Source organism: Plectrocnemia conspersa, unplaced genomic scaffold (genome assembly GCF_051122295.1).
Source record: "Plectrocnemia conspersa isolate PC_06_02 unplaced genomic scaffold, ASM5112229v1 ptg000001l, whole genome shotgun sequence".
Classification (NCBI taxonomy): domain Eukaryota; kingdom Metazoa; phylum Arthropoda; class Insecta; order Trichoptera; family Polycentropodidae; genus Plectrocnemia; species Plectrocnemia conspersa.
In genome coordinates this window covers 14,313,408-14,335,769 of record NW_028277165.1, presented here as the reverse complement: position 1 = coordinate 14,335,769, position 22,362 = coordinate 14,313,408, and the positions used below count along the sequence as shown (strand labels likewise).

Here is a 22,362-nt window from a genome sequence, read left to right as displayed (position 1 = left end):
CGCGTATGATAAAAGTAACTAAGGGTTTGTGTGTTACACATATACAAAATTATGGATTTATGTCCATACAGATACACACATATGATAGGGATGAAAAAGATAATTTATAAACAAGTAAAAAATAAATAAATAAGTAATATAACATTAGAAAAGCTTGAATTATACTAGAATTAAATACTAAGAATTTAAATGACATTGAAATATTAAAAAAAAACTGAAATGACGTCCCTTATTTTAACAAGAAATTCTCTGGTTATCCCTCAGAATATAAAAAAACGAGTCTCAAATCTGTACCGAAAGTATTTTTTAAGATATGTCATTTCAGTGAAATCATATCGGAATTCATTTTCACATGTAGATATATATTTTTAGCAGTGAAAATATAATTTATCTGACAGGTGCTAGTAAAATTATATGATTTAAACTTTTCCATACGTAGTAATATATACATTAAGATACTTATCATTAATTATTTACATGCGATGTATAAATGTTACAGTGAATATGTACTTTCAGTAGTTATATTTTCACTAGTGAAGTCCCAATACATTTTCACCAGTAAATTTATATTTCTAATATTTATATTTCAGCTCAATAATATGTATAAAACTCAATTTAACACTTGCGAAACATCGATTTGCTGTTCAAACCGAAACCTAACCTAATGAAAGTTTTACAACTAATTCTAGTTTTAGCACTTTCATTAGGTCAAGTCCAAAATACAAACTATGCCTATTATCTCTCATGGGAGGTTTGATGTCTGCACTTGGATATTACATTATATTTTAAAGATATGATAGCTAACTTTACCAATATTACAGCGGACTTCTGATATGTTCAAAGTATATTTAAACCAAATTATGGTAAATATGAGGTCGCAAAAACAATTATCACTTCTCAGTAATAAAATCATGGCAAAGCCGTCGCAGTGGGAACGCTCGGTAACAAGCGTTCCCACTGCGACGGCGACGGCACGATTTTATTGCTTTTGACGTGGATTTTTGACTTTTGAGAAGGGATAATTGTTTTTAGCGCTCTCCTATTGGTCAAAATTCGGTTTAGATATGCTTCATTCGATTCTCACTTATTGTAAGTCGTAATATTGTTTTTAAAAAGACTAGATAAGAGCGTTTTCACTGCGACGGCACGATTTTAATGCTTTTGACGTGAATTCTAAACAGGGAACCCCTTGAATTTGGCCAGAAAAAATTAATGAAATACTTAATAATTAATGAAAAAGTTAATAAAATGAAAAAAATTAATGAAATACTAAATAATTAATGAAAAAGTTAATAAAATGGAAATATTAAAAAAAAAAACAACAAGTCAACTTTTGCCCCCATCTGAAAAAAGCTGAAATGATGTCACTGTAAATACATACAACAAAAGTAAAAAATCGACAAAATAGTGAATAGCGAATCTGTTGTATGAACAATTTAACTTTAGCTCTAGAACCAATGTGTAATGCACCTTTCACATGTGTATCTTCTTTTCACAATCGACAATCAATCGGGAAATTGTTATTATAAACTATTAAAATCATAATTTCCTGTAGTAAGCGAGTGATAAATAAATCATGAGTAAGATAATATCTATAAGCGATAAACGGAACAGACGTAGATATTTATTCAAATGGGCGAGCTGAGGACGACAAACGATGATGAACATTGGTTACTATATTATAAATGACGATTTGGCAATTTGACGAGGTCGCCACTTTTTGTCCTTGGAACAGCCTATATTGTGTAAAGTTATGTTCGGTGGGTGAAAAACTATCAAAGCAACACGGCGAGCGTGATTCGCATAAAGTTCGGTCAATCAAAAAAGTTTTACGAAAAACGTACATAATGTGAATTAACCACGTGGGGTGATTGACACTCGTTTCGATCGATAGGCACACTCGACATTCAGGCAAATAGTCAAATTAATATTTGGATGAGTCGATGAATGACATGGGAACTAGCTATCCACCAATAGGCGACTCAGAATAGTCCATGTGTGCCCGTTCGCAAATATTATGGCACGCCAAGCAATAGACTCCTTGTGAGATTTTTATCGTGCGGATGTGACATGTGGAAATTACTATTGACTTACATAATTTGTCAATTATAACTTTGGCCAATCGTAGCGATGGTTAAAACAATCAAACGTAAGTAATCCAAAGGTCAAACATCATCATCATGCTGAATAACGAGTGCTTTGAATAATCCGGGTCCACGTAGTAAAATCGAATGGCTTTTGAATATGGCGAACATCAAAAAAGAAACCGGCGGTATTTTTTACAACCACAACACACACAGATCATTAAAACACCTCGTTAGTTGAGTGTAATTGAATAAAAAAAATAGTATCTAACAAAAGCTGGCATGAGAGGCAAAGATGCTTCGAAGATTTTAGCACGCGTAATTTTTAAATAAACAAGAAGTTTTATGTTTATGTTCATGTATATTATTATTTAGAGGCAACGTTCCTGATTACATTTTCTTTATTCATAGCTTGTTCGTACCAGGAATTAATTAATCTACTAGTACATGTATGCAAATGTTGTCGATGAAAAATATTGTAAAACCAAGATAAATTATGGCAAGGCGAATTGAAACAATCAGAATAAGATTTTTTGACAAAGTATCTCATGAGCTACTTCTTCGAAAGTTAAACAAATTTGGTTTTATAATGAGTAAAGAAATTTCTTTACTCTATGAATCAGACAGATCCACGATTATTTGTTTTCAATAGTGGTCTAGTAGGTCCTATGGTAATATTTCTAAAGATCCTCGCCGTCACACCTTTTGCCAGTTTTTTTTCAACTCCTATAATTTTTCGGAGTACGTCAATATATTTTCATTCCGACCTTGCATTTTTTTTATTACATTCATTCAGATGCTCGAATATATCAGTTATGCAAGTTTTACTATCCAGTTATATGCTTCACTTATTATTACATACTTTTTGATCAGGAAGATCAGCTGCGATTTAATTAATTCAGTAAATTGATTTTAAACATTTTAAATACATAATTTCATTTGATATTTTAGAATTTGATGTTTTGTGCAGATTTTCATATTCATTAAACACCTAGAAATAAATTAACCGCGATCAAATTATTGAACTGATCTTTGCGTCTTGAAACAACAAATACAAAAACGTAACAAAAAGTTGCGACGCACACTTGTTTTTAAGATAAGCGTTAAACCACAATAAAGGGTGAGTCTTTCCAATATTTTGTTTCGTTCAACGAAAGATTTCTGCGAATTTTGGTCATAGTGGATACGGTCGATATAAATTTTATTTACAAATGTTTTTCGAATGCGAAAAAGCATTTTTTTGTTGAGAAGCGTCTCATTGGCTAGCATTTCAAAATAAAATAAAGCCGCATAAATGACCATGGATTGAGAGAGAAAACGACTACCTGTGTGTGTGTTGCTCAAGTATACAAAGATTTTTGAACGAATATTCGATCAATTATTCGAATATTTATATAGTTTAAAACAGGCAGATAATTCCGAATATTCGATTTAGAACTCTAGTACAATCCCACGAATTGAGAGATTGATTTATTCTTCTACACAATACAGCTCTATTTGGAATATGGATATCTATTTACATTACTATGCCATATGTTTATGAATCTATACCATATGTTTATAATTTAAATAATTATTTAGATACATATCTACATAATATTATTTACAAAGAAAGTTGCGTTAACAATTTCTTTAGTATAGATTCTGTTAAAATAAAATCGCGAGTTTTTAGAGAGAGAAACAAACTTTAAGAACAGTATAGATATGCATCCAGCAAGCTTGTTAGGGGCTAGATCGCAAGGGTCAGAAGGCACACCTGCCGATTTTTGCATCATCCCCAAAATTTCTTCCCCACGGGAAAAAATACAAAAACTTGCATAATTGACAGATAAAAGAACTACCCCAAAGAGGCTAAAAAATTTTTTTTTCCAGATTTTTTACGAATAAACCCTTTTAAGCGCAAGTGTAGCAGATATAGAGCAACACTAGAAAAACTCGTGGGAATCGTCCCCAAAATATATATAAATATTACGTAAAAAGACGAATCTAACAAGTACGCTACACTTCTACCCCTATCGCCGCCAATTAAGTAGCAGTGGCGATGTTACTATTCGATAAGTCGTAATGACACCACCTGTCCTATAGTTTATTTCCTATGGCAAAAGGAGTCCTTTCCCACACATTCGTTAAGCGAGCACGCCTGACCATTAGCAATTTGATGGTACAGCCGGAAATGTCCCGAGGAATGACGAGTTTCGGCGTGAGACACCGTGAATACCAAAACGCCTAATTTATAGCACTCACGCGAGGGCTAGCCGGAGTCCTCATGGCTACCATATTATTAGTAGACTATGACAAGAACTCGATCTCGATGCTACAAAAAGTAACACCGAGCGACCAGAGAGCGAGAGCAAACCTTATGAAAATCAGGGTGTGGCCGGAACGAGCATAAACATGTTTTTTTAAAATTCCAAAAAAAATCTAACAGATGAAACTGAACGCAGCTTTAAAACATGGCATGTGGCGCCCAAAATCATCGCATCAATGAGCGAAAAGCTTCGAAAAAATAGCAAAAACTATATACACTTTTTTCACTATCCACGTTCGATCAATTTCGCTAACGCCGAAAACAGATCGGAATGTTCAAAGAGGCTGTGGGATATAAAAAAATCGAATTTATTTAAAGCCTCTTTGGCCGGGAGGTTATTTTTTAAAGCACGACGTTACACGTCTAGCCAATTAATAATTTATAATATCGATCGATTTCTTTGCGGTGTGTTGTATTTTTTCTCTTCTCCTCCGTCTTATTGTTTCGCTTGTATCGGAGCACATCATCCGTGTAATCGTTCGGACAATAAAATCATCTCACGCCGTCAATAAGCGTCTCGTTAAATCGCGCATCGACACAATAAGCTAAAGTTGAATCTCTACATCTGTCAGTTTATCCCCATATAATACCACTATGAATGTGAATGATGATCAATAAAGAAACACATGCGACAAATATAACATGAAAGTTGATCTCGAGTGCTTAGCCGTCATGATCTAAAATCCTGCCTGGGTATGCCACAGGATGTTCAAATTTGTACATCAAATGGAAATATTTATTCAAAACCCATATTCCACAGAACTGTTATTTAAATAAACATTGACCTATGAAATATAAACAGTAACAATTTGTTTTTACAGACTAACTTTAAATTATTTTAATAAATTATTACATTGTTTATATTTTTTCAATCAGAGCGTTTATATAGTGAGATAACAACTCTAAGATAAGCAGGAAATATACATGTTTACAAAAATACTATAATTTAATAAACAGATATGTTAGCAGAATAAGACATTTAAAAGTCGGCAACTTTGATCTTAATTTTGATTTTTAATTAAGAAATAAAGGCATAGTTAAAATATGTCAATTGCAGTATATGAAGGAACATTTTTTTAACTCAAATCAAGGTCAAAAAAAGTCGCCATTGAGTTGCCCTAGTTTATGAAAATATTGATCCGATGGTCAGTACAGTGACGAATGCTAAGCTGGCCAGACTTTGGATAGACGGATTGTATACAATAAAGACTGTTTATGGAACCTTGAAATAAGATGCAGCTTTGAAACTGGACGTGAATAAAATTAGCGAGCAGTAACACTAATCAATCATGATTAAAGTAGACGACATTCACATTAAAAACAAAATACATTAATACTTCGGAGTATTTGGGCAAGATGATCTGCTGGTACATTTTATTAGTAGTAGTATATGTATTTACTTTTATGTTGCCTTAGACTTAGAGGGTCAACAATTTGATCCGGTATTAATAAAATGACGATGTGATTAAAACACAGATTGGTTTTTGATTAGGTTTACAGCCACTAAGGCATGTTTGTTTGAAGGAGCGTTAGCGCATTCACATTGATTCACAAAAAAATCTATAACACGTTTTATTATTTATAGTCTGAAATAAAGATACACTTAAAATACGCTAATCCAATGCACTACAGCGGGGTAACAACTACCGCAACGTGCAAGTATTGCAACAAATCTAGGGAAATTATTCATTGTAAATTATTAAATTATTAGTGGTATGGCAGAAGGTATCTCTCAAGAAAAAATCGATTCAGCTGCTATAAATACATATATATATATATATATATATATATATATATATATCAATGGTTTACTACGTTTCGCAATAGATCACATATGTATTTTGCGTGTTAAAGCACTACAAATTGTACATTACTTCGAAAGCTTTTAAAACACGCCATTAAGTCTTAATTGACTTGTTTAAAAAAACCATCTCATAAAACTACCGGCCGCTCACATCATTACAGCATCCTTCACAATCGGTAGTGTACAAAGACACATCGCAAATGACCCGAGCATCAATCAGACCAGGATTGAATAAAATAAACGCATTAAGAGAACGATCAAATTGCAACCGCGCAATTTAACTCTGATAAAGCCCAACCTTGCTCATGATATAAAAAAGGCATTCGCCTGATCTGACGCGAGAGTGAAATCACTTTTACTCTCTTCGGTATTCGATTTCGGTTTCCATACGCTTGCTCATCTTACGCTGCTATCACCTGTCATCGGATGATCGGCAACTTTCATTGGATCAATTGCACTAAATTTATTGCAATATGACTTATACGTTATATCAAACAACTCACCAAAGAGAGGGCAAACCGCCCCCCGGAGCGCCCAGCATCCCCTGTCGCCTCTTCTGGCAGCAGCTTCACCTGCTCCCCCAATATCATCTAACCGTGTGCGGCACGAAGAATTTCATTCTGCTCCACCCCAATCAATCACGAATGTAACATTGTTTATATTTTGATGCGTATGCAATAGTCCCGGAGAAGTAGTCCGTGATGTTGTGCGATGCGAGAGAGCACTCAGGAATGCATTCGATGCAATTCGACCGGTCGGTTCGCTTGTGGCGAACGTGCACCACTTGTATTATTATGTTTTAAGGAATAAGCTTATAATTTTCACACACTAAGACGGTCTGTCTATCAACCGATTTATTCGATAGAATATTATTATTAGTGTAGTGTTAAAACAGTCGGACTGCGTCGTGATTGTTAGTTTGGGCGAAGCTTTTCCGACGGTCGGAAAAGCTCTGACGCGTGTGACGCGGGACGCGAGACGTACGCCCACGGCCGAGTGCCACAAACGACTGGAGGTAGCGCCGCGTGGGGCCCATACACACGGTCCGTACGCACGCATACAGGCGCAAACGCACGTGTTACTCGCGTCAGTGCCGCCCCGTGACCGATTGGATAATTATTGCTATCGTAGTAATATGTACACCTTTTCACGCGGCAGAAAAAAAACCATTCGCACGATGTGAATGACATTTTTAATTAGATCCTCAAGTTCATTAGGTAGAACACAGTTAAAATACACAGCCAAAACCCGACAAGTTGAAAAAATTGTGACACTTACGAAATTCAGAATCCGAGGAAAAACATATGGAAATGCTATTAACCCCTTACAACATTGATTTTTTAACTGCGAAAAAAATATATGTTTTAAAATATGTTGAAAAACAATAAAAAATATATTTGAATAATTTAAAATTTTACTGTCAAAAATATATTATGCCATATATGGCACTGTAACTATATTTATCAAGCCATATATGGCACTCTATTCATTAAGAACAAAAAATACGAATTAAATAAAATTAATTGAAAAACTAAAACATAAAAACTAGAACTTTCTAATAAACATCTGTGCAGTGCCCATTAGTACTTTTTCCACACATCGTGAATCATCGTCAGTAATAAATAAATATTTTTTTAAAAGGAGATGAACTTTCAAGATTTATTATTTCTGTTGGCAGTGTTTGTCATCCCAATAATGCTATCCATTTTATATTATTCTCTTCTTTCCTTTGTCCTTTTATACTTATAATGTTTTCTTTGTAATTATAGTGTATATTATTCTAATTCTAACTGTGAGGTACAGTTAGAATTAGAATATGTATAGTGCATTGCGTGCTATACATATATATGGCCATACATATTTATAGCACGCAATGCACGGAGTGCCATATTTGGCCTTACAAAGAAACCTCATTTATGATATAATAACCATTGTAAAATTAATAAGTATATTTTCAAATTTACTCACCAATATTCAATGTTTCTCGATATTTTTTTTAAAACGTATGTTGTACACATTTAATGAAAAAAATATTTTCAAACACATAGCAATGTGACATTACCAACTGACGCACTTCACAACCAACGATTAACGCAGTTTCTGGTTTTGATGCCTAATGGCAAAGTGGTCGCAATTATACTACTAAAAATGCAGCAAGACAAATATAATCAGAAGAAAGAGATTTTTTAAATTAACTTAACTGTATGCAGTAAGGGGTTAATATAAATAACAGGTAACCAATGCGTCACCGTGGCCAAAAAACAATATATTTATTATTATTGCAGTACACACAAAATATTAAAATTAAATGATAAGAACCAGACCTTGCAGCTGACACTAAACAAATCAATGTGCAATGCCAGCGTATTAAGGAGCCGGATTGCGTCAGCCATAGGCGAGTCGGGTAGTGCTGACGCCCGGGCTCTAACGGGCATTAGAAGAGGACGCGATCGTATTTCTCAAAACGTTCAAAACCCATAACTGGTATTACTTAAGAATAGTTTAACAACACCCTTCAGTAGTTTTTAGAAATGCTTAGCGACATACAAATTTCTGCGAGAACTCAGCAAATCGAAAAAAAAGGCGCTAGGATACAAGAACCAATATCATCTTATAAAGGTACCACAGCAACCTTTTCCAAACTTTTTTGAAGAATAGTGAGTATTTAGTATTTCAAAATATAAGACCCGAATCGTTATAGTGAAATGCGTTACTCCGTACGAAAGCCAAGAAAGCGTCGTTTACGTGTAGAGAGAACCTTCACTTTAGTGGAAGTTTCTTTATGCAAAACGTTTCCACCGAAATCCAAAGAACAATGGGTGAACCGATTATTGGTTCCCTAAAGTTTCTACAAATATTTATATTCGTAAATACCTGCATCCACGAAGGATATAAATATATAATATTATATTTAAATAGGGTGGGAGCAAATTTATAAAAATATTGCTCTTCTAGTATGAAATTACATATAATTCCAGATAATTGGGAACGTTTTCTTATTTACGAACCGTTAAGGAAAATATAATTTGAAACTAATAACACATACTTCAGTCAAAAACTACACGTGTAAATAATTAATTTATATCTATACGTAAGTAAATAAATAATTAATAAATAAATACAGAGAAAACGTTTTAAGATATCGTAAAAAAACTGTAAAGATATATAATATACTAAATAAAAATTAAATTAAATCAAAGTACAATCAAGAGTATTTGGCTGTGCAGCGTAACTATTCTTGATGTTTTACTAAAATAATTAATTTAATTTAATAACATTTTTAAGGTTTAAGTAGTATACAAATATTTTTATCAATTAAATGTACAATATAGGCGGGCGATTTCGGAATAAAAAATAAGAAAAAAAAACTTGGTATGTATTTTTATAATAGGAAAAAAGTATCACGAAATGCACCTATAATAAACTTCGCAAACTATTTGGACAGCGGCCTTTTGAAAAATAAGGTTTACATATAATAATTATAATTTTGTTATGATATCTATACTTATTTTTCAAACTGTAAGATAAGTCTAGTACACAAGATGTCAAATTCATTTGCTTTAAACAGCACCGAAAGCAATTGAGGAAAATTTACATCGCAACGTCATGCAGTCTCGTCTAAACCGACCTTGATTTTTTTTGTAATTCCTCCGTAGCGCTCTCCTCACATATTAAATATTTGTAAAGGCAACCGGAATTAAAACGAACCATCACCTATCGATACTTTTTTGTACATTATCAAGTGCTTTTGCGATTTTAACTTCTCGTGAGAACCTGCCTGTTCAACCGTTGCATTTTTTCCACAAAGCAAAACTAATTTTATAGACAATATAGTGCAGTTGAACTATGTGGTCAGATAATATCATGATTCACAATAATTCGGCAAAGGAAATAACGCGGTAAAAATATAATATTTTTCGGTACGCCACTGGTTCTAACCCCTGTCTATACAAAATACACTTCCCTTTCGAACGGTAAGCGACCGCTAGAGTGTATTCGCTCTGAATGAAAATGTCGGTGTCTTCTTATATTACATACAATTTTTATTTATGCACATCCGACAAAATCATTGTACGACATATAAAATAGAAAGTAGTCTAGCATATAAAGCATAATCAGATCAACCCTTTTATATAAGAATAAACGAAAACAACTCACGCGACTTTGTCTTTCAGCAAGTTCCTGAAAGTAATCCTCCTCAATTCTTGGGTTTCTTTCATCTTCTCCAGTTGTTTTTCAAGAAACGCCCGCGTCTCAACATCTCTGGGTCTGAAAAAATATATAAATTTAACAAAGTGCATTTTTAGTATAATACATATTTTGCGACCGGACATGGCATACTGCAAGCTGATCGAGCACTATCATCAAGAATTGCAAGGTGTGTCCATTAACGAGTACAAGTCTATCATTATTTTTAATCGTGTAGAATGCTTTTAGAGTTATGCATGGTTCATAAGAAAAAGAGTGTGAAATCCAATGAATTATTGACTAGCAAATTCCAATATATTAAAATAATGGAATTTTCAAATTTATAATTTAAAAAACATACAAAATTGTGAAGGTATTTTCACAAACACTAAACTCTGTCCGAATGATAATTTATTCAAAGCAATTACACCTTGATGGGGTGTAAAAGTTTAGCCTGCGGGCGATTAATTACCATATCTAAAGAGGCAGCGTGTTGTTTAAAATACCTTCAATTATCTATACGCATACTGTTTCTTCTTTTTTATAATCTAGATATGATCATGCACATGTACATAGTCATTATATTATAAATTCAAATGCTAAAAGATGGCGTCTCCGAGGTCTATAACCTGAAGAAAAGTAAAATTATATAAAAATGAAACAATTAACAGTTAATTAAATTCACCGTTAAATTTATATTTTAAATATAATATTCTATCGTTTTACAATGTATTTTCCATTTGTACATATTAAAAAGTAATTCATTGTGAAATAGAAAAAAGCATTCTACGATACGACTGGACTAGTCGAACTAGTGCTTTGGATTTTGAACGATGGAAGACCAAAGTGTTTTTTTTTCTGAATGCTGATATCTTAAGAACTAAAAATATTAAATTAGACTAGGGTCTGTAATTTTTAGATACAAAATATACAAATATGAGGGTCACAACGATTCGTAAGCACACCGCGTGTTTTAAAATTGAGTAATAAAAAGGGGTTATTCCAAGAAAAGTATGTATATAATAAGTGGAATAGGTATTTTGTTCTAAAACTCTCATTTTATCAATTATTTCTGATAATCAATAACCTGTCGTGCTCTGAGCATCTAACTTGGTCGCAAACATTGAATATCATTGCACTTTTAAACGTATGTTGATTTATGGACTGCAATAATACCGGTATTATCGGTACTGACATTTTTATAATAATTTTAATTAATTGGTAATAAAAACAGACCAAATATATAATTCAAGTAACGCTCGCATGTTTTACAATGATTATATATTAGCAAAACACAAACATTCGAATACCCTAATTATATAGTATCCCTTTCAATGTTTATCCTTTTTTGTATCCAGCATGGGTTATAACGTTTTGTAGAAATTTGCGACCTGTAGATTTTTTTATTATAAATTGTTTTTTTTTTGTAATTCCAATTAAATATTATTGATTAGATAATCGCTAAACTTCAGAAATGCGAAACAAAAAGGGTTTATCATCAACTAATGAAAACTCAATGTGATTAATAGAAATACTCTCCTTTGTTTTTCTTTCATTATTTTTTTATACATAACATAGGAATTTACTATATAAGAATAGTACCTATATTTGATAAACCACGCCTAGTCCACATCGTGATTCAATGCAAATACTATATTATTGTTCATTAATTTAGGCTTATAATTAAATGCACTTTTTTTAATCGTTTTTACTAATAACAAATATGCTGCACGAAAAATAAACTATTCAACATTCTTCAAATATATTGAAATTAAAACAAATTATGTAACTTTGAATAGATAATTTCCACTAATCTTAATATTGCACAAAAAATAATACTTTGAACTAAAAATTATTAATTTATACTACAAATTAATACTTTGCACCGAATGATGCCATTGATGTTTTACTACTGGTATATAATGGGTTGATGCAAACGTTATGACCGTTTTTTATGATCCTAGGTAAAAAAAAATTTTCTTCAGAAATGATGAATAGTATCTTCTTTTAAATGATTCCATTGTATAAAGGATACTTTCCCTCTACTTTCTATTCAGTTTTGGCCTGGCCAGAGTACAGGAAGAGCCCTTGTATTTTTTCAAAATGTCGGTCGATAAAGTGCATTTACGTCATTGTTTACTTTATGAATTCCGTAAAGACAATACCGCGAGTGTGGCAACTAAAAACATTTGCAAAGTGTATGGAGCATATGTCATCAAAGTTTGACAGGTACGAAGATGGTTTACAAAATTCCGATCTGAGGATTTTTCACTAATTGATAAACCACGTACCGGGCAGCCATTAAGTCTGATGACGCCAAGTTAAAAGTCATAATTGACACCAATCCACGTCTAACCACCAGGGAAATCGCGTCTATGATGGGAGTCAACAAAACAACCGTTTTAAGACATTTGAACCGTATGGGGATGGTTTCGCGGTACGACATTTGGATACCTCATCAATTGTCGGCTGCCAATTTATTGGATCGTGTTTCAACGTGTGTTGCTTTGAGTGCGAGACAAAAACATGAACCTTTTTTGCATCGTTTGGTAACGGGAGATGAGAAATGGATCGTGTACAACAACGTGACAAGAAAAAGACATTGGGCTATACCTGGACAAGCCCCATTATCAACTTCGAAGGACAAAATCCATAAAAAAAAAGTTATGCTTTGTTTTTGGTGGGATTGTAAGGGTATTGTGTATAACGCAATCAGACAATTACAGCAGAACGATATTGTCAGTAATTATCCAAATTGAACATCGCTCTTCAAAAGGATAGACCAGAATTGGTAAACAGAAAAGGGGTAGTATTTCACCACGACAACGCGCGACCACATGTGGCTATGATGACCCAACACAAACTAAATGAGTTGAATTGGGATGTTATCAAGCATTCACCGTATTCTCCTGATCTTGCTCCTTCCGATTTTCATTTATTCTGATCACTGAAAAAATTTTTAAATGATAAAAAAATTGATACAATAGAGCAGGTAAAAACATCCTTTACTACATTTTTCGCATCAGAATCCACGGAATTTTACACTAATAGTATTTATAAGTACATAGAAAGATGGGACAAGGTTATAAGAACTGATGAAAATTATATAATTGATTAAATAAATATTACAAATCTAAAAAAAAAATGTTTAATTGTATATGTAAAAAACGGTCATAACTTTTGCATCAACCCAATATAAGTAATTAAGTGAAATGTTGAGAGCCTCTGATCGTTTTTAAAAAACTAAAACATTAGATATGTACCAGTTAAATATGTAGATACTATGTCAAAAATATCTGTTTCAAGGTGCAGGATATGAAATTAAAGTTTGAGCGTACAACGTGCATACTATCAATTTTTACTGCAAAGTAATAAAATTAACGTTCGTGTGTACAAATTGGATATTATCAAATGTTTTGTGCAATTATATATAACCCATTAATTTATATATTACAAGGTATTTTTATTGCTTGTGTTAGACCTAACTAGCTAGTCCAATATATTTTTTTGAAAAGTAAATTATCAGCAAGTAATAAAATCGTGAAGGGTGATTCAAATCGAGTTTCATATGTTGGCAACACTGTAAATCAGACATCTGTCAATAATCATTCGTATTCAAAGTGTGAAATATAGCGACGCCGTACGAACTTTTTGCATAGTATTTCATTAAATCGCAAAAATCTATTGAACAACTTACGGACTACTCTTGATTAAAATAAAAATTCAGCGTAATTAATTCTCGCGACGTTAAAGAAGTATAATAGGCTACAAAATAATAAATATATGACTATACTATATTGATTCATCAACATCAACTTCACGATTCGGAATTTAATGCTCTCAAAATATATTTGTCTAAATATTGAGTTGAATTAAAAACAGCAATTTTATTTATTGTAAAAACAAAACGTTTTAGATTGAAAACCATAGATAACAGTTTACACGTCATGGTTTTGAGCGGCTGGTACAGGCTGTCAAAAAATTGTTTCCAAAATTCATCGGTGGATCAACAAATTTTACGATAAATTTTAGTAATTTACCAATTTCAGGTAAAATTGTTCAAAATTACTAAATCTTTTTACAGTAACATATTGATAGAAGAATCTGTAAGTAACTAATGAATTAAAATACTGGTAATTTTATTATCAAGTCATTTAAAATGGCTTCAAAATATAGAAAATATATCGGACGTGACATAGATGCCTTTGGACTTCTAAAGGATAAAGGCTTTGATGAGATAACAATCGCACATGCTTGAGCACGCACACCGAGTACTTAAATTCATCGCCGTAAACATTTTGGGTGTGCAATATATTGCATCTAATTATGTTAGGTTTGCTGTTAAATTATATTTGAAATACATGGTTTACTGTCGGTTAATTTTCCATTGGGTACGATACTTACATTAAAATATATATTTAAAATTTTAATGTTAAAGAAATATATAAAATTAAAAAATAATCGGGAGATTTAAAAAAATATTGTTTAATTAAAAGTTTAACATTGCATCTACTTCTAGTAAAATTTATACATCGATTATTATTATTGTAATTGATGTATAAATTTTACTAAAATTTAAATTATTGTAATATGGTATTATACTGTTTGTATAATACCATGCTATGTAAATAATTATTTTATAAATTAACGATATATTGAGACATCTATGAATCACGCAAAGTACTAACAAAATAGATATCTAAAATATAATAAAAAAACACGAATAAAAAGCAATATTTACGTAATAAATAAATCAAATATTTTAATTTAAAATAAACTTAATTAATACTATCAATAATATATTGTTATTAATTTTACGAATTGAGAGATAAATAAATTAAATTATTTATAACAAGCAATTTATAAGGTTAAAGTCGTAGATACGATTTAACCTTTGCACGCTATGAGTATATCACAGCTTGCATATCTCAGGTGTGATGTACGATAAAAAATGTACAACCTGGCAACACTCGAAATATAATATTTAGTTATCGCTTATCGAAAACATTTACGTAGTTTATTGGGTGAGCCACTAAGCAAATTATGATTACGAAAAAGAGGGACAATTTGATTAATCATGTTATTTGGCTCAGGGCTGGAGATACATCGGTTGCAAAGCACCCGGGCACCGAGTAATCAAGATGCTCTAAATAAAAATATATATATTTTATTGAAAATATGATGTTAACAATTACTTATATTTTGTCGATACATAACTGAAACAATTAGTGAACAAATATAACATATAATATATGTATAAACGCGGTATATAACATAACTTAAGTTATCTTATGAGTTATTAAATGATACTTTAACGAAATAAACTGCAATTATATATATATAGTGTTTAGGATGTGTCTCACACAAGTACAGGTATCTTGGCACGTTTAAATAAACTACGTGTTATTATATTATTTTAAAATCAACTATATATTTATTTAAAGTAATCCACGTAAATGTGATGACCAGATTTTGAAAATATCAAAGGACACAAATTAAAAAATCTGAATTTTTTCTTCAATTAGAGATGCTGTGGAAGCAAAAGAATAAGGTCATATCGGAAATTTTTGTTCATTTAAGGATGCTGCGGAAGTTATAAAAGTCACCTCGGACATCTTTGTTCGAGAAGGACAAAAGGGGACAATTTTTTTGAGGAGGACATCTTGTCATGTTATCGTAAAGGATATGTGCAATACGACTTATAGCGTTACTAAACCGTTTAAAATTCTAATAACTTTTACAATTATTTTATCTCAGAATTTTAAATGCAATTCTTGGAAATTAATTATGGAGAAATCTACGATTGAGCAAGTTTTTATTTAGGTGTCTACTTTACATTAAAAATGTGAGCCCATCAAACAATTATTATCATCATAATCTACAAAGGGTTCCAAAGGTCCCGCAAAATTTTCGATGGAGTTTTGGTGGAACGCGAGGCCGGCTGTCTATGTATACGAATTTTACAAAGATACAAGAAACCGACCTTACAATTTTGATTTCAAGAAAATAATATCGATAAATTGAAGAACACGAAATAAATAAACATTACAAAAAAGATTTTATATCAACTTTACAAAAAATAAATATTGAAAGCTTCTTAATTGATACAAAAAAATTTACAAAAGCCGAATATTATATAAAAATTAAGTAAAATAAATTAACGAAATTTAATAATAGAAAACATAATAATATAAAAAATAGTAATATAAATCAAAGCAATAAAACGTTGAGAATCGGTCATTTTTTTCTATAATTTACTATAAATACAAAATAAAATAAATAACAACAGAAATAATTATTGAAAATACGTAAAATTAACTTTCTCCCATGTGAATGCTAACAAATGTATGAATTAACTCACTACTCATATGGTAGAACATCAAGATTTGCACAAATATGTGAAACCAAAACAAGAATTAATTTTGTAAGCTCCTTTTTCAAAAGAGCGTACTTTTTATGGTTAATTAGGTTCCAAAAGTTTTCAACGGTACTGTAATATTTTATTTGTGTCATTTTGAAATTTCAAAATCTTTCATTAAATCTAATTTCAAATTTTTCAAAAAACTTATAAGTAATAAATAATGTTGGAGGAAAACTATTTATCAATCATGTTTTCTATCCTTGTAAAAGAGATTTTTTCGCTAAATTATTTATACAAAACTATATCTGAGCTTTAAATGGTTTATAGAGCTTATAATTTCAACTAAATTTTTATTTTAACCAAAGAGTTCAAGATTTAAAAAAATTCACATACATCAGTTAAAACAGCAATCCATCAGGCAATGAGAGTTATCTAATTGTTCAAATGTTTGATCTTTTGAAATGAGAATTTTTTAATCGAAAAGATAAAAAAAGTCGACTGAAAGCTTTACCCTTACTTTTTCGTCGTATATATTATATATAGGATAAAGTTAGCCTGGGAAGATTCGCTTTTTTCTACAAGGGCCTTAAACGTTCTGTATGATAAAGGATTTGTACGAATATTATTTTTAAAACGACATTCATAACAAGTTCAAAGGACAATATTTTTGCACATGTTTCTTGATGAATAATGCAATGATAACACAAAATTCGTGAAGGATTCGTCTTTATTGCAATGGGAAATATCCATTAATTGCTGGCGCATCATCAGTAATTATTACGGTTACCTTGTGTGAAGGCATATTAATTTCTGTTGCGCAATTTTTAAGGACTCCGAATCCGACTTAATATTATGGACCGACTTCGACTTAAACGATTTTAATAAGATTATTTTTTTCCAGCATATAATATATAGCAATAAAATAATAACGATTTTCAAATTATAAAAAAAATAAGGATTTTAAAAAATCATTAATCAGGAAAAGGCCATGTCTACCTAATTTACGTTTATTGACTTATTATAGTGATATGCTAAATATTTATATTAAATAAAACGATACATTAAAATAAATAAAAATTACAAATTTAATGATTATACTTGCAAGGGAAAAGGCTTGTTTCGTTGGTTTTATTTTGCCAGGATTAAATCTAATCATAAATTTTTAATAATACTAAATCTAAATTTAATCTTTTCCATCCGTAATTTAAACTGAATTAGATAATAAAAAAATAATTGCTTGTAATAAGTCAGCGTTTATGGAAGCTCTAAAATCAGATTTGATTATTTAAAGCGCGAAAAATAAACGCTCTTCAGCGCTCTCAACGTGTTACAGAAAGTCGGAGTCGGTTGATTTTTTACGACTCCGATTCCTCCCAAAATTCCACTCCGACTGGTAGTAACTTTAATAGTTATAACTTCACCCTAAAATTATTGTATAGCATTTTTATCATTATTGCCAATTGTGCTGTATATCTGACGACTCGCCTAATGGTAATGAGAACCATTCACATTTTCACATCATTCTTCAACTGACTTTATAAATCAGTTGAAATCGCTTGGATTCTTATGGTTGTTTCATTAGATAACTGAAAATCTGATTGCCGAAATAATTTCTCGCTTAATAGAAAATCCTTCAAACAGCGAATCGTGAGACATGCTTTCTTAATTAATTCAATGAAATGAAATAATTTATAGGAAGCGATAGTGGAATTTTTATTTACAAAGTTTTAGTTGATTAATTTATTTTTTTGTCAATGATAAAATACTGTTGGCTTTAACATGTCATTTCGTTTAATTTCTGAAAAGTAGGATCTGCGCTATTTTCCTGTGATCTAATAAAGGCAATATTTATAATAATTGGAAAATGCTGTAGTTTGTGACAGCGACGAGGATTCAAGCTTTTTGGAAAAGTCGTAAGTTGTAAAAACTTTTTGATTATGTTTTTATCAATGACAAGAACAGAAAGAAAACAAATTACGAATTCAATTTCATTCAATCTTTAGCGAAGGTATGGTGATGGGTTGGAAATGAAACGCAAATTAGCCGCTGCAGAATATTTATTCACGGTTAAAGATTACATAGTCGGCTTCACTAAACATGCAAGCTCACATTATGTTTCTTTTGGTTTTAAATAATATTAATTGACCTTAATGTATACGATTATAATGTATTATCATAAATAAAATAATACTTTACTTTATTTGTTTATAAGGTGAAAATTATTTATTATATATTTGTATTTTGCATATACATGCAATGCAAAAAAGTCGATAAATAAGTGTGATTACTCAACATTGTTAAATGGGTTATTTAAGAAAATGATTTCACACAGAGTTGGAGTTGCATATTCTTGGCATTTTAGGCGGAGTAGGAATCGAAAAATGAATCGACTCCGATTTTTATTTCTTTAACTTGATTTTATTAAAATTGTTCAAGTTCAAATCGAATTAGGAGCATAAGAAAATTTAAGAGTCGGAGTTGATAAATTTTGAAACAAGCCGCAGCCCTGATTCAAGTCAATATTTTTCAGTGATAAATACATGAAAGGGCTGGGTTCGAATTTTGTATGAAGCCTAGTGTTTCTTATAGTTTAACGTGTCTAGAAGGTCGGAATTGGTTATTATACAATCGAGCATTATATATTAAGTTTTCTTAATCTCATAACAAAGCATTCAAATCATCTCGTCTAGACATATATTGATTGTAGCTGTAATAATAGTTTATAATTAATAAAATAGATATCATTGATTTACAGACTTTGATAAGTTAATATTTAACAATGGCCCTAGTAAATTATTATCTACTACATATTTATAAAAAAAAACTACCTTTAAGAAAATCGAGTAATTTTTTACATATTATACATATTTTTTTTATTATCTATGTATTCTAAAGCATTTCAATGCAAACAACAGTTACAGTTTTTTGTCTCGGGAGTTTAATACCCCTCCCCCCTCGAATTTATGATGCTTCAAGCGAAACACCTCGATAATAGTTTAATTTTTCGAAAGATTGTCAAGGGTTTTTATATGATGTGGACATTTTATTTTTGTAATATAATTCACCGAATTCTCGCAAAATGTTTATACATGTAAACACTGTCCGATTTCGCACTGTTTTCACTCAACTTTAGCGAGAGCAGAGGAGCCTTAATTTAATAATGTTATTATATTTTTTATGTTGGCAACTCCTATTTTGCTCGCATGCAAATAAAGTGTTCGATGGTCTCAAATCAACCTTTTATGGTCAATATTATTCGAAAACTGGTCGAAAATTGTCCCGTTATGACTAGGTGTACGCAGGAAAGGTGATTATAACCCGAGCAGAGGATAATGCGCGTCTATTCTAAAAATAAGATAAGCAATGCCTGCTGTGGAACACTGCGACGCAAATAGCCATCGAATAAACAAATTTGAGAATTGAACTAATTTAAATCTAATCGGGCGACGCCCGACACGTCGAAAACCATTGCGAGCGCACCACAGTCGAAAAGCGACAGTTTCGTTACATAATCGATCGATCCGTTATAAACAACAACGGACGTTGGTTCGGTTCGTAATGACAGTTTGCGTTTGAATGTGGCAACTCACCGGTCGGCGGCCGCCATCTGAAAGCCGCGTCGCCTCGCAGACGAGAACGTCAGGCCTCGCGGGGCGAGCGCCCGGGAGCCCCTCGGGTCTCGGGGGGGGCGCAGCTCAGGCCCTGCGCCCGCTGCCGTTGCCCGGTGGCCGTTGGGCCTTCGCGAACGCTGCCGTCTCGCTCACACTTTTACTCGCGTTCGCGAGCGCCGCCTTTTCGACGATTATTATTCATTTCCATTAAATAATGACGAATTTACGCACAGATGGAGGAGACGCTTGCTTCAGGGCACCCGAAGAAACGCTAGCATTTTTAAAAAATATTTCTAAAATTAATTAATATAAAAATATCTGTTCTAATTAGAAAATATTTTGTGTAATAAGGGGCGGGGGATATATGATATATATATATATATATATATATATATATATATATATATATATATATATATATATATGGTATGGTCCCAGAAATTTTTAACGCCCTAAGTCCCTAGCGGAGTTAATTCGCCACTACCATCAAATTATATTTTCATAGTCGAATATTTTTATTTATGTCGCGGTCGTTTGTTTTTTAACGATTCTTTTATCAGTGCTGTAATTTGCGGGTACTCATTAAAATTCACCAATTCATCAGGTAAACATAGGGCTAGCTCTAGTTTCGATCCAATTAGACTTTCAGTGTATTTCTTAGTGAGACATAGCAAAATTCTTTAAAAGAAAAATCTTTTATATATTTTAACATAAGGTAATAATTAAAGTCGAAATATAGCAAGTTTTGTAATATAAGTGCCTAAAACGTGTAAATACATCGGATATAATTATTCAATAAATTAATTAACATGAAAATTTAGCATATAAAGGCTGTTTTGCCTATTTATTTTCTACACTTGGAAATTAAAATGTACACCGCATTTTTTATTATTAAAGTGTTATTTTATTTAATTAAAATTTAGTGGAGAAATTAGGAACATTTTCTATCCAAAAAAACAACAACTATATAAAATAACCACTATTTAAAAATATTTTTGTGTCTTCGTAAAAAAATCGTTTAATACCCCTGCGGCTAATGCCCCATGAGAAGATAAATGGCGTAAGGCCAAGAAACTGACGTGAAAAATAGATACTATATTAACATCTCTGCCGATATACAAATGTTTTAACTTGAAAAACAACAGCAACAACTTCACATGTTTTCGTGCAAGACGACATTGCTTTTGCAAAATTCCAAGAAACAGAAATAAATTGGGAATATAATAGGCACCTTACTGCATCCAGGTGGGGTGCGCTTAGACGGTTGTCACGAGTTTTTTTGTCAAGAAAATCGCTTGACGCGTTTTATTTTCAGAATACAATTAAAAACGAAATTCCCGTGCAGGCTACTCAAAGCAAGTGGCCCAATGTGGTTGCCTCCCCTGCTTTGCTTAAACTCCAAGCCTGAATTTAAACCCAAGTCATTCAGATAACAACTTATATCACTCTTCTATCGTGCCGATCAATTTAACAACTAATAAATAATAGTGTTGCTTTTAAATTCATATAATTTATATTCACCTTATGCTTCCATTAGACGCTTTAGACAAAATTATTTTTCAAAATATAGAACAGATAACGTTTATTTAGATGTTAAAGCAATGAATATGTCATATAGAATACCAGACTGGTGAGCATTCATTAAGACAAGCAAAAACACATATTTGTGAAATCAAATTATAAATATTATCGCGTAAATGGCAGATAAATTTTACTGCTTTTTCAAACATAAACCCATTATACGTAGGAAAAAGAATAACTTTCGAAGAAGAAGAGTTGCCAACGATCTTGCTCTTTTATTATCTTTTATTGCAACTTGTATGAGATTTTAATAAACAAACATAATTCTAGATAAAATACATGTAAGTGGTTTATAGCCTGTTTTTTTTAATACAATATAATGAAGATTAGCAAAAAATGTTTATGGTTGCATCTTAAAGAGAATAATACATTTGGAAAAATACATTTGGCTAAAGATCTAGAAACATTAAACAGCGTTTTTTGCT

General features: G+C 31.7%; 1 protein-coding gene across 5 annotated transcripts in view; it reads right to left on the bottom strand.

Annotated features, from left to right (window-relative positions):
* Positions 1-20,507, bottom strand: part of Myb (proto-oncogene like protein Myb) — a 50,980-nt gene extending 30,473 nt beyond the window's left edge. For 3 of the 5 annotated variants that reach the window (XM_088183765.1, XM_088183815.1, XM_088183614.1), the window contains exons 1-2: positions 20,336-20,507; positions 10,355-10,465 (exon numbers count right to left, since the gene is read on the bottom strand). In XM_088183765.1, the coding sequence (XP_088039891.1) occupies positions 10,355-10,465; positions 20,336-20,352 (128 nt within the window). In that variant the 5' untranslated portion in view covers positions 20,353-20,507. Of the gene's footprint in view, positions 1-6,699; positions 7,208-10,354; positions 10,466-20,335 lie in introns of those variants that run through there. The other 2 variants (XM_088183898.1, XM_088183689.1) reach the window with 2 other exon arrangements.
* Positions 20,508-22,362: the final 1,855 nt, after the last annotated feature.